Source organism: Fundulus heteroclitus, chromosome 21 (genome assembly GCF_011125445.2).
Source record: "Fundulus heteroclitus isolate FHET01 chromosome 21, MU-UCD_Fhet_4.1, whole genome shotgun sequence".
NCBI lineage: Eukaryota > Metazoa > Chordata > Actinopteri > Cyprinodontiformes > Fundulidae > Fundulus > Fundulus heteroclitus.
The window spans coordinates 40164746-40178525 of NC_046381.1; the positions used below are offsets into that span (position 1 = coordinate 40164746).

At 42.4% G+C, this 13780-nt stretch overlaps 1 protein-coding gene across 10 annotated transcripts in view; it reads right to left on the reverse strand.

Annotated features, from left to right (window-relative positions):
- tnikb (TRAF2 and NCK interacting kinase b) overlaps positions 1-13780 on the reverse strand; it is a 78406-nt gene that overhangs the window by 45598 nt on the left and 19028 nt on the right. For all 10 annotated transcript variants that reach the window (XM_036124938.1, XM_036124936.1, XM_036124935.1 and 7 more), the window contains exons 3-9: positions 3472-3528; positions 3242-3367; positions 3053-3163; positions 2791-2881; positions 2584-2714; positions 443-497; positions 87-165 (exon numbers count right to left, since the gene is read on the reverse strand). In XM_036124938.1, the coding sequence (XP_035980831.1) occupies positions 87-165; positions 443-497; positions 2584-2714; positions 2791-2881; positions 3053-3163; positions 3242-3367; positions 3472-3528 (650 nt within the window). The remainder of the gene's footprint in view (positions 1-86; positions 166-442; positions 498-2583; positions 2715-2790; positions 2882-3052; positions 3164-3241; positions 3368-3471; positions 3529-13780) is intronic.

Consider the following 13780-nt stretch of genomic DNA (forward strand, 5'->3'; position numbering starts at 1 on the left):
TAAATAAATAATAAAATGAAAGGTAACTTTTAACATCCGAAAAATCGTTATCCTTCCACCGATGCTCCTGAGTTCGTGAGACTCACCACTTCTTTGACTTGAGTCTTGGAGCGGGGTTTCTGGGGATGAGGAAGAGCGCTCTCATCGGATGCATGTCGCACAAAGCTGAGGAGGAGACGAAGCAGGACCACAAATGATCAAGAGAAATTGCAAGGAAAGGAAAAGTACAATAAAGAGAAGGAAATGAATGGGAATGATACAAAGGAAAAGAAAAGGAATACACAGCACAGGTAAAAGCAGAGGAATGTTATAAGACAGGAGAAAATGAAATGTAAAATAAAAAGGGAACGGAAGGGAAAATTAGAAAGAAGCAGCTCTGATTTAGTGTCTTTGGAGACAAACTGTGCTGGTTGTCAGCTGACAGGGGTGTAATCACACTTACGCGGCGCTCCCTCTGCCATCTCTATGGCTGTGATGCCGAGCGACCACAGATCACTCTGCAGAGAGACAAGCACATCCTCACAACGTGTAACCCACTCAACACTTCCACTTTCTGAGAGACGGGTCCACGGGTCAGTGTTCTCGTCAAGTGATAAAAATACAGACAGAAACATTACCCATCTGCCACTGCTGCTGCTGAGTTCTGCCTCCGTTTCAACACAATCACATTGTTCTGCGTTTAGTTTCAGCCGGCAACAACTGCTGGCTTCTTACAGGAAGATAAACTCAGGCTCCTCTGACACATTAAACCCCGGAGGGTCGTAGTTAATGGTGTAGGCGCTCATCCTCCACCCGCTCGCCGCGGGGGGTTCATTCTGTCCTCAATGCTGCACATCCTTCAAACAGCAACCGCTCCACACTCCCCGCTTCTCAAAGGAACCTTCTTATTTCTGTCTGTTCAGTACAATGGTACTAATCCGGGATTGGAAGAATACAAAAAACCAACAGATGTAATGATTTCTCTAAAGGTCGCTTTACAATCCTCCTCCACATCTACAAGCAGTCTGATTATGTTACTGTGGAGGTGCTGAACTTTAAGGGCTGGTAGCCGGGAAGTCAAGAGAAGAGTCCAAAACAAGAAGACGGTAGTCTGGTCAAAAGGCTAGAGTTCCTCACAGGGTTTGAGATCACCTTTAGTTTGAGGTTCTTTGAAGGTATAAGGCTCTTAAAAGGTTTAAGGCCTTAAAAAAGTTTAACTTTCTAAAGGTCCGAGGTCCCTAAAAAGGTTTAAGTTCCTTAATACGTCTGAGGACCTCACAGAGTTCGAGGTCCTTAAAAAGTTTGGGTTCAAGAAAAAGCTTTAGATCATCATGAGGGTTGATGTCCTCAAAAGGTTCAAAGACCTTTAAAGGTTTCAGATTTGTAATTCTCAAAAGGTTTGAGGCCCTTTAAACATCTGGGTTTAAACGTTCCTCCAAGGGGTCGGAGGTCTTAAAAAGGTCTGCGGTCCTGATAAGGTTTGAAGTCCTTATAAGGTTTAAAGACTTAAAAAGGTTGGTTCTTCAAAGTTTGCAGTACTTTAAAGGTTTTAGGTGCTTAAATAGTTTAAGATCCTCAAAAGGTAAATGTATAGCGCTTTAACTAGTCCTAGGACCCCAAAGCGCTTCACATTACAGTCAATCACACCCTGACGGTGGTGAGCTAGGTTAGTAGCCACAGCTGCCCTGGGCCGGACTGACAGAAGAGAGGCCACCATACATCGGCGGCACCGGGCCCTCTGACCACCACCAGCAGGCTTTTCGGTTGAAGCGTCTTGCCCAAGGACACAACAACAGACGGTCAGAGCGGGGAATCGAACCCGTAACCAGCCAATTGCAGGACGAACTCCCTAACGCCAAAAGATTTTCAAAATATAGTCCCACAAACAGTCCACAATCAGCAGTGAATGAATTTTTGTGATAAATATTTTTTTTTTGGACGCTCAATTGTTTTAAAGGCATACTATGCAACATTTTTCAGTTAATTAATGTGTTCCATACCGTTTTGGATGATTAAATGAGTCATTTCAGGTCGAACAAAGGTTTTCTCAGCCGACCTGGGGGTCTGTGGGGGAAATACCGCACTTGCAATTGCAGGAGCCCTCGGCCCGCACACACAGAAGTCTCGCTTTACGGCGAGAACTCCATGCGTTTTTGCCCTGCCATTCACTATATGCACGCGCGAAAGCAACGTCAAATAAACATGCAAGCATATCGAGGTTTTTTTTATTATTATTATTATTTTATTTTATTTTTTCTTTTTTTATGTTGGCGAGGCGGTAGCGTGAGTTTGGCGAGGCAGATAGCGCTGCGGGAAGCTTGATGTTCATACTTTCACTGTGTTAGTCATTGTTTGTTCTGCCGTTTTTTCCACTTTTCGTTGCGTTCGCCTGTCTGCTAAGCTCAAAACAACCGCGCCTGGCTTGACGGAGAAACCAGAACAGCTGAGCATCTTTACGACAGTGCACTTTTACTTTCGCCCTCTGGGGGGAGCCTCGCTGGAAAATCAACCCCGGTTGCATAGTATACCTTTAAAGTTTTTTTTCCCACTCCATTTAGATTTAAATCCACCTTGAGCTCACAGCCCATCAGCCATCGGGTGTACCTTGAAGTCGTACGTTGCGTCCGGGTTCTCATCACAGGCGATGACTTCTGGGGCCATCCAGTACGGCGTGCCGATGAACGTGTTCCTTCGCCCCACCGTGCGGTCCAGCTGGGCACTCACACCGAAATCCACTGCAGAAACACATGAGCAGTGCTGAGGAAGCTGTGGACCGGGGTTTTATGCTAGCGGCGTTTAGCGGTTCCTCACCTAGCTTAACCTCAGCGTTTTCTGTCAGCAGCACGTTCTGACCCTTTATGTCTCTGTGGATGACCTTGTGCTGGTGGAGATGTGTTAATCCCTGAAGAAAGATGCAGAAAACACGCCGTAAATCTTAGCCTAGAAAAAGTTCTGGGTAAAATACTGATTTACTGGCGTTCCTCAGGGAACCTGTTTGGGTTTCCTTTAGATTAGAGCTTTTGTTTTTTTGTTTTTAAGATAAAACTATTTATTTTTGGTTTTTGCGCCTCACCCTAAGGATCTCCCTGCAGATGTAGGCGATCCACTCCTCCTTCAGAGAGTTTCCTTTGGTGTTTTTGATCAGGTCCGTCACCGATCCAGCCCCACAGAACTCCATCACCAGCTGTCAGAGCAACAAACGTACGTCAAACATCGTCCTGTTTTTATCGCTAACATCTGTTTATTAAAAAAAAACTCATACCCATAACTGGTCATCCACTCCAGGAGGGTTTTTCTTGACGAAGGCTCCATAATAGGTTGCAATATTCCTGTGGTGACTGTACTTCTTCAGCATGTTAATCTCAGCTTTAATCTCCTCTTCCTCATCCTGAAGAAAAAGATAAAGATTCAGCACAGGGATTTTTTTTAAGCTCTAAAAACTTCCTGAGTGCTGCTGTGAGGCAGGAATAAGAGGCTGTGGGCGACACATACTCCGGTGACGTCCATGACCTTGATGGCAGCGAGCTGCCCTGTTTTGACATGGCGACCCTGAAAAAAAAAACAACAGACAAAAGATCAAGATAGGTAAATGTAAACATTCAGTATTTTTTTATATTTTTGGGTCTCTGTGTGAATGGCTGTTTAAATGCAGTCATTTTGGAAGTTTGCTTCTCTGCTTTATATAGATGTATAACAGAAAGACAACAGCAATGACCTAAGAGACCTTATAAGAACCTTTACTAAGTAGAAAACATTTAAGACAGCTGCCAGTTTTCCCACCGGTGGACATCCCAGCAGTTTTACCTCAAGGACAGAGCAGTGCTCAGTGAAAGGATAAAAACTCATCCAAGAACCTAATTCAGACTCTACAGGCCTCAGTTTGCATGTTAAAGGTTAAAGAATGTGACAGGACAATAAAAAAAGACTGACTTGTTGATATCTTCTCCTAAAAGAATATGACAGCACAACTTAGACGTGAAAATGAACCCCATCACTTGTAGAAAAAAGTCATTTGGACAAATTAGACTGAGAGAGAGGTGTTTGGCCATAATGCATGGCACTGGGTTTGAAAAACACTAAATAACCCCCCAAACCAACTGTTAAGCACGGTGGTGGAGGTCCAGTGATTTGGGCTACAGCCACTGGACCTGGACACCTTTCCCTGACTGAGTCCACCATAATCTCCTCTGTTATCAGCTGAAGCTTGGTCTAAAACTGGGTTATCAGTAGGAAAATGGTACCAAATACAGCAATAAATCTACAACAGAGCAGCTAAGAAAGAAGAAGAAGAAAGACACTGCAATGGCCTAGTCAAAGTCCGGACCTTAACCTGATTGAAGCGCTATGGTGGGACCTGCAGAGGGATTTGCAGAAATTAATGCCTGCAAACCCAAAAATGCTGAAGCAATGTTGGAATGAAGAGTTTCTTCAGACAGAACAGCTACTGGCAGTTATTGAGGGGATCGTGTAAGCTTTTTCCAGCGAATTTACTCGATGAATTCACGGTTTCAACACTCTTAGTGCCCAGCAAACAACCACACTGCAAAAACGGAACTAAAAATTAGTAATTTTTTTTTAAATGAGTGCATTTGTCCTTGATTTGTGCACATAAATAAGATGATCGGCCAATGGAACGAGTATTTTGACCCCTAAAATAAGATAATTAGATATTCTGCCCTCTAAATAAGATGCTGGAGATGAGTTGTTCCTATTTTAAGTGCAAAACTCTCATTCCATTGGCAAATCATCTTATTTACCTGCTCAAATCAAGGACAAATACACTAATTTCAAGACAATTTGACTTATTTTTAGTTCTGTTTTTCAGCGCAGTTTTATAAAGCGTGCACAAAGCCAGCTCTGTATCACAAAAGGACACAGTTAACTACTGCAATGACTAGATTCTAGCTAACAAAGAAACATCACTCTTCTTTATGTCTCCTGATCTTTAGCTGTCAGAGATTAGAACCCTGTCAATACCTACTGGTTGAGAATAAAAGGGCAGAAATAACATTAAGGAGTCATTTTGTTGTTGACTTTAGGAATCTATTCTTTTAATCGGCTGTTGTATTTTTAATTGCCTGTCTTTAATGTCTTTTAATGTGTCTGTCGTTGGTTTTCTCTGGACTTCTCTCTGCCTTTGTACTCGCAGCTTCCAGAGCTCTGAATCATCGCCCACTCTTCCTCTTCTCCCAGTTGGAAAAACAGCTGAACCAAACACAGCATCGCGGGCCGGATTAACAGCGGAGACGCGATCTTCTTGCCCCCCAAAAGAGAAGCAATAAAAACAGAGTAAATCATGGATGACAGACTCAGCTGTGCAGCTTTCTTAAACCGTTTTAAGACGGATATGTCACTTTCCACGCATGGGCTTAAAGTCTATACGTCTCTCTTTTTAACTCGCTTTTAATGAGACAATAAATATCTTTTGTTTTTTTCTCAGTGTGACAATTTAACATTTTATTGGCTGTAATAATTTGTGGAAATATTTCTAGTTCATTTGTCTACATAACTGAAACCACAGTATCAAATTCAACCACTCACATTTTTGCTAAAATTCAAATAATTTAAGATAAAAAAAGGCAGCTCAACAAGCCTGTAGGAAATACTTCAATGGGTATTTAAAAGGAAAAAACTGGGATCAAAAGAAAAGTAGATGACAAAAGAAGAAATATAAGACAATAAATGGATAAACTTCTGCAGCTGAACAGTGTCTGAAAGCAACGTCTATCTCACGTTGATTCCCATAGAAAGTATCCCTTGGTAGTTGTTTCTGTGTGAACTGACTTTGTGCTCTCCTTGGTTTTTCTTCCCCATAGAAAGTACACCTGGTTCAGTACTTCTGTATTTAACTGGGTCTCTTCCTGGAACCATTACCACTATTATTCTTTGGCTTTTACCATTAGGGAGACTTAGTTTTCATTTTAAACTGGTTTTATTGTTTCTTTTAAGCATTTTCATGCATTATCTTTTTATTTTATTTATTTAAAACTGATGTGTTTTATATTGTAGCAATGTACAGCACTTTTTTTCAGCTGTTGGCTGTTTTTAAGCGCTTTATAAATAAAGATGTATGGTATTACCAGAGCTGTTGATGCCGCTGACTTTCTCTACTCCTGTCTGGGTTATTTTCCTACAGAAAGTACCCCCCGTCCAGCGTTCCTGTGTTTAGCTGCTGTGGTTTTTCTGGACTCACTGACACAGTTATTGCTATCAACAGCTTTGAATAAAGTTTTTCTTTTTCTTACCCAAACCAAGTACTTCTAATGTATTCAGCTGTCTCCCTTTGCTGAATAGACACTGAAAGCATTGTTTCCCATAGAAAGTGAACCTGGTCCTGTGTTTCTCCTTAAAGCTTTCTGGACTTAACCATAGAGGAATCTATTGCTGTTGTTAAATTGATGAACGCTTCCTGCTTTTAAAAGAAAAACACAAGTTTATAAAACAAAGATGCCCGCTGAGTTTATCTCCAAACGAGTGAAACTGAGTTTAACACCAAAGTTAATAATTTTTATTCCCCATCTAACTGAGTCTGATTATGAGTCGGCTCAGCGTCTAAAGGCCGGCCGGTAAACAGCCGTCTGTAACGTGAGAAAGCAACAGGAAGCCGAGGATGAGGGACGGGACGTGAGGAAGAGGCTCTGAGGTGAAGTCGGTCTTGTCAGAAACATTCAGCGTCTGATGCAACGCTGAGTAACCGAGCCGCTCGCTGTGTGAGAAACGCCGAGCTGACCCCGTGTGTGTGAGCGAAGCATCGCCGCCTCCTAACACACACACACACGCTGCCATCGCTTTGCCTCCTTCCAAGCCTCCCCATTGGCTGGCCCGGCCTGTTGCTATGGATACCGCCAGGAAACGGCGTGTGTGCGGCGAGGTGAATGAATTTCCACTTTCCCAGCCTCAGCAGCTGCAGTGACACCGATTCCAGAGTCAGCAGGAGGAAACCGAGGGTTATCTCCCCCCCCCCCCCCCCCCCCCCCCCCCCCCTTCCTCCCCCCCCCCCTTCGTTAAAAAACAGGTCCTTGAAGTGAAACGTGTTGAGCTGGTGATAAACAGGCAGCTGCTCAGGGTCCACACTGACTTACTGAGACAAAAGGCAAAGTAAAAAGCGCTGCAGAAGCAGGATGTCCAGCGATACGTACAGCTGGAGTCGACAGCCAGGGAGGATCTGACGGCGGGAAAAAGAAAGAGAAACCAGTGAACCCGGCAGGGATGAGGGTGCATCTCACATGAGGGTTCTTCAGAAACTCCATCCAGGTGTGAAAGAAAGGAGTGAAGCAAAAGTGAAAGCTGACAAAGACGAGGCAAACGACTAAAAATGTTCAAGAGGAGAATAACTCAGACTCTGATGGCAGTCTGGTGCAAACAGCAGCTTCTGGACCAGGAGTCTGCAACCTTTACGGTCTAAAGAGACATTTTTCCTCCAGTCCACTTGAATTAAACTCGTTCAGAGCCACAAACGTTGCCTGGCCTTCGGAAAAAAGACAAATTATAACTTGTGATAAAGATCTACTGCAGGAAATATGTGTTCATCGTTAAAGAAACGCCCTTTTATGTCGATTATGAAGCCTAAATAAAAGAGGATGGACGGGATGTTGATATTTGTGGATAATGATGTAAAAAATAAAAAATCATAGTTTCCAACATAATGAAAATATATTGATTTAAAATGAAATATTACAGGCAGTTCTAGCATCATTCTGTTGAGAACTTTAAAAGCAATTATTCCAATAAGAAAACTACTATAACCTGCATTTATTATCATTATTACATTTAAATACCATAATAAAAATATAATTTGTAGCCAAAGTTATTAAGAGCCACTGTGGAAGGTCCACAGGCTGCAGAGCCCTGATGTAGACGCATCCCTTCTCCAGCAAACGGCTGAGCCCCTCACCAGGAGACCTTCAGCTCTGCAAAGTTCTGGTAAGGAAACATTTGTTAGATTCAGGCGTTGGAGAAGGAATGCATCTGCATGTTGCAGGACGGTAGATCTGGAGGACTGGACCTGAGCCCCGCTGTTACAAATAAAATACAAAAGTGACGCATATTCAGCTACTTCCTGCTTTTTCTGGGTTTTAACTCTGTGTTTGATGCGATGCTGCAATAAAACAACTCCAATAGATACCATAGCTCCATGCACACATGTCACCTGTCCCTCCTCTCTGTGTTTTTATGCCATGCATTGTGTAAATATAGAGTATAACTAGAAAATCTATGGAAAGTGGACAAGAGGAGTGCCAGCCGGCAGATAAACAGTAACTGGAAGTAATACATTTAATAAATCAAGCCATTATCCAACTAAACTCCTGATGCAGCTGATTGTTTACTCCCCAAGTTTTCAGCTAACTGTTCTTTAGGACTCCCAGTTTCTTGTTGTTGAACAGCTAATTTCGTTTTTCATGATTTATAATAAACAAATGGGAACAAGTGTCTTTTTTACAGGCAGCTGGTAACAAACCTTTATTTAAAATGTATTTTATGCTGAGTTGGACCTGAGCTACCTTATAGTCTCAGAACTCAGGGTGTTCAAAGTGACCTAATTGGACCAAATTTGAAAAAAATAAATCATTTTACTATAAAGGAAATTCAGCACAGTGTCACCTCCGCAGCAGTTTCTGTGACCTTGTCCTACTTACAGGTTTTCTCTGTACATGTGGGAGGTTTCTGCACCTCTACCAAGGCTTTAGGCTTGTTCTCTAAGCAATACTATTAGGGCTGGATGATAATTCAATAACGATATTTATCAATCGATAGACGTGTATCAATGATAGAAAAAAAGAATCAATAAAAAGTTCAATAGAATAACAGTTTTCCTTCCTTATGCATTCTATCATGCAGGTTAATATTACAGTCATTATATCCTCCCAGCCAATCACAACGCAGACCCAGGAACCAAGCTCCGCCCCCTTCAGAGAATTCAGAGCGCACGCGTTCAAAACTTGCAGTTTTGGTAAAAAATTGTTTGAATAAAGGGTTGAGTTTGAATTCAGTTTTTATGTCTTTATCTTTAAATAGGTCGCTAAACAAAAGAATAAAATGGCTAGGGCTGCACTTATATAAGTAAATATATGTTATGATAATTGTCGATAATCATTATGATTTCTATTTTATCAATATGTTTTTTTTTACTATATTGTCCAGCCCTAAATACAATGCATACTATTATGCATATTGCGCTTAATCTCATGTTGTTCTGTAAATTACACAATTTTAATATTTCATCTTTTTTAGACGAGTATGCCATATTATCAATAATAGTGCAATATTCACTCTGGTATTTACTTTACTTTTATTTTTGCTGTTTCTGATAAACCTAATCCTCTGTTGTTTTAGAACTAACTTTATATCAGATCAGCGTGTTTTTTTATTTAATTGCTTCGCGTCTGTGTTGTTGTCGCTGATTGTGGGACAATATAGGAATTTCTCATATCTTAAAATCAGTAATTTAATCCCCTTACAAGCAGCATCAGAAAATCCAGATGAATGGGTTTTCTGTGCAATGCACCACTGAGCATGCAGCCCTGCACCCAGATTTTAGTATGTTGCAACATTCTCTAGGCACGCCTCGGTAGGGGCTGTCAGGCGAGGACATGAAGTCCTTAATCTGTGTTTTTAACCAATCATTGCGTGGTTCTGCAGTTGGTTCCTTCCTGTAAAAAGGAGTCCGTCCTTTTTACTGCTGCTGCATGCTTACCCAGTAGGAGGCACTGCTGAAAGTCAGTGACTTTAACCAATTACCTGTCCACTGTCGCCACATGCTTGCTGAAAAGGAAGGGACGGATACAAAGTCAATGACTCAAAGTAATCAGCTGGGTTTGCCTTACATAGATAACATTTAACTGGCATTATGATCCAAACTGTTGCATATAGGATGAGACTGAACTGTGTCTAATTAAATCTAACCTGTTTGTGTGGTTGTATCGTGTCAGCATGAATTTAATTAGCAGTTTATTTCTCCTCCTCAAGACCAGCAAAGTCCCTGTATTCTGGACAAAGTGACGTACACATATAACATTTAGGCTACAGCGTGGAAAACCCTGCAGCTTCTTTCAGTTTCAGAGCGAACAGCACAGCCGAGCATGGTGCAATTTGGAGGTGTGTGCTCCTCGCTCCTGCTGGGAGTCCTTCTCCTGCAGAGGGTTCAGTGCATACCTCACCCTCTGTCACGTGTTGAGGAGTGGTCGCTGCACCGAGCGGACCCCATCAGGAGCCGGCAAAGAACGTCCTTTTTCCTAAAGCAATGAGCTCTATGCAACTTTCAGGATGCCTCCTTATAATCTGTTCTCAGATAGTTTTGCTTGAAGTGACACGCAGAACCACATTGATGTTTCTGCATGATTCGATTCTCTGTGTCTTCCACCAACTCAGAACACAGCATCTCGGTTCTGTTTCTACATCTGGTTCTCCCGGCCCGGTCACATCAACGTCTCTGTGTGGTTCACGGTGGCAGACGTTGGTTATTTTAGAGTTTTATTCATGGGAAAAGAAATCAAAACCACCAGAAAACATTAGAAATTAAACTCAACGACTGATTGGGACCTAAAAGAAGGAGCCATAAGTGTGAGAAGCCTTTCAGTCCCAGAATGCTTCACAGGTCAGAGGAGCTAAATAATAAGTGGACGTTCAGATATCTTGACCTTAAAGGCTGCATAAAGTTACATATCCTGAATATATAAATGTCTGTAATGAAGAATTTCTTAAACTGCTGAACAGGAAGTACCAAATGGAAGTGCAGAAACCATAAAACTCTGCGCCCAAAACCCTAAAACTCATTAACTTGCTGAACAAATACAGATTTTCCAAAGGCGTATCAAATATATACTGATATGAAATAACTTGTTTGTGAAAGAGGAACCTGATTAAATAAATAGTTCTGGATTTTGGGAGGGGCTTTCTCACCAAATTCATGATCCAGGTGGGTGTGTGAAGCGAATCTGTGGACGACAGGCTAAGTGTGTGAAGTGTGGCTGTGACTGCAGGACAAATGGCAGCAATCCACCTCGATGAAGCAATAAAAGGAGAGGCAGATAAAGCAGGACAGATGAGAGGAAGCGATAATATCGCAGAGAGCCTCTTTGTTTTGCTATCTCTTTCCCCCCGACGCTGACGGCCGGCCAGACAATCTCCCAGAGGTGAGGCTGAGCCCCGGTGTGAGCGGGCCTGGCTGTGTGTGACGGAGATTATGGCCAAGGCGAGGCGGCGGCATTAAAACAGCATCTGAAGCCACACATGTATGCAGGGAGGGGGAGATAAAGATAGAGCATGGGGGGGGGGGGGGTGAGGAGGACATGGAGGTAGGAAAAGGAGCAGAATGTGCTCCTCCTGCAGCCCGGGGCACCAAACAAAACACACGTCAGGTGCTGCATTCAGGCATGCCTCACATTCCTAACCCAGACACAAGCCTTGACACATGAAGGCGGAATCAGTGCAACAGGAGCGGAGTCTCCGTTCCCGCTCCGCCATCCCATCCGCCCGCCCCCCCCCCCCCCGCAGAGGGAGCGCCGCCAGGAATAGAAACCGCCGAGTCTCAGAAAGGCCTCCTGCTCCCCAGCCAGCCGCCTGTTGTCGTTTTAAGAACTCAGGAAAGTGTGTGTTCATCAGAACATCAGCTGGAGCGTTAGCTCATCGGTCCAGAACACGTTTAAAAATACATCTCTGCTGTTTTAATCAGCATCAGGGGAGAAACCAGCCTCCCTCTCCAGGTAAAACACTTTGCATGCGTGAGCGGCTGAACTGGATCTGGACGTACGCGCCGGAACAAAGATGGGCTTGTGATTAATGTGCCGCCGTTCTGGGCTTCACACCAAACGTCAGCTCTAGGGTTCAGATCTGGAGCAGCATTTGCATGTTTTTACCTTTCAAATATGATGCCAAGAAGCTTTGTATCATTTTAAAACCACAGGATCAAAGTTTGTGGAGGTTGGAGTCTTCCAGGCTTTCTGAGGGGAGCTGCCACCGATATTTACAGAAAGAAGGAACCACTCAGGTTCACTGGGGAGGTTTGCTCCACCGTCATGGTGGAACTCTTGGTAGATTGTAGACATTTTCATTTACAGAGTAAATACTGAGCTAACTCACTCTGACAGCAGAAAGAGCCCAAAGGTCGACAGACCAACACTTCTTACAGCGCCGTGAAAAAAATCCTTCCCCGCCCACTGATTTCTGCAGCTTTATGATTTTTATGTCACATTTAAATGTTTCAGGCCATCAAACTAATTTTAATATCAAACAAAAGTGATCTGAGTAAATCCAAAAGGCAGTTTTATGACAATGATTTCATGCAGTGGATGGATGGATGGATGGATGGATGGATGGATGGATGGATGGATCAATGGATGGATGGATGGATCAATGGATGGATGGATGGATCAATGGATGGATGGATGGATCAATGGATGGATGGATGGATGGATGCGTCTATCCACTCATTTTTAACTGAATCTGTTAAATTGAGGTTTTCTGAGTTTCTTAGAGGCATTTCAGTTTAAATGTAATTCTAAACTGAAACTCCATGCTGTAACTCAGCATTGAGTTTAACTGGAATCTGGTCTGAAGCTCCAGGAAACCTGTGATAAAGTCCTGGTCTTTGTTGGTACTTGTGTGTGTGAGCCAGTGATTTTTAAATAGTTCCCTGGTGAATCAGGCGCTCCTCTCTGACGTCTCACCGTGGCTCAGAGAATTCCCACAAGTTTCTGCTACATGTTCCTTTTTCTGTAGAAACAGCCTGAACTGTAGACGGGAAGATCGCCTCACCTTCCTCACACTAACAGCCTTCCAGGATCTGCAGCAGGACCTTTTATCAGTTGCATAATTTGTTAAGAGTGAAAATTATTTTTTTTTTCCCAACTCTCAGTGAGACATGACTCAAAGCGTTCACATCTTTAACAGTTTCTCCAGGCGGAAACTAATAATGCTGCGATTGTTCACAGAGACTTAATCCCAACTGTTGTGTGAACCTGGCACTATCGTCTCCGGAAGGTCCATGAAATTAATAAAATATCTTCGTTCTGAAATAAGCCCAGAGCAGCGACGGACACACGGCCACCCTGATCTGTTCATCCAACGTTAACTTCCAGACGTCAAGCCTCCAAAAAAACAACATCTGGGTCAAAAAATGCTCTCTAGTAAGACTAGCACTACTTTAATAAATTTTTACTCAGGTAACAGTAAAAAGTAGTCTGCCAAGAAATTACTCAAAAAAATATTCAGTAAGAAGGCTACACAAGTACTGACTAATCATGACAGCTGATGATTTAATATTTAAAAAATATGTAATCGGACAGACAGAACTATAAGGTTATGTGCAAATTCTGGTATTTTATAGACAAATAGAAAATAACTTAAAAATTACAAAGCTGGTGTACAAATAGGAAGTCTTACTTTAATATAAACTCTTTTTTTGTGTCTCTGGTGCATTTTTGGTTAAAACTAGTTTGTTATTTATCCATTAAGTTACTCAAAGCAGGAAGAGGAGCCAGAAATGTTACTCAAGAGTAGTGATACTTGAGTAATAATGTGACTCAAAAGTAAAAAGTACAGTGCGATAAAACGACTCCTAAAAGTACATTTTGTTCAAAAAGTTACTTAAGTGAATGTAACTAAGTAAATGTAACTAGTAACTGCCTCCTCTGTCTAACATTTTCAGCTGAGGGATTTTACTTCCATCATGTCTCCATTCCTGCTGTTAAAACTGCAGAGAGACGGTGAAGGTCAGATGATCTGTCAGCCTCTGAGTTAAAAGCAAATTTTAAAGGGAAGCTGTTTTACTACATGTCTATTTTTAGAGAAAAAAGCCCCAGAC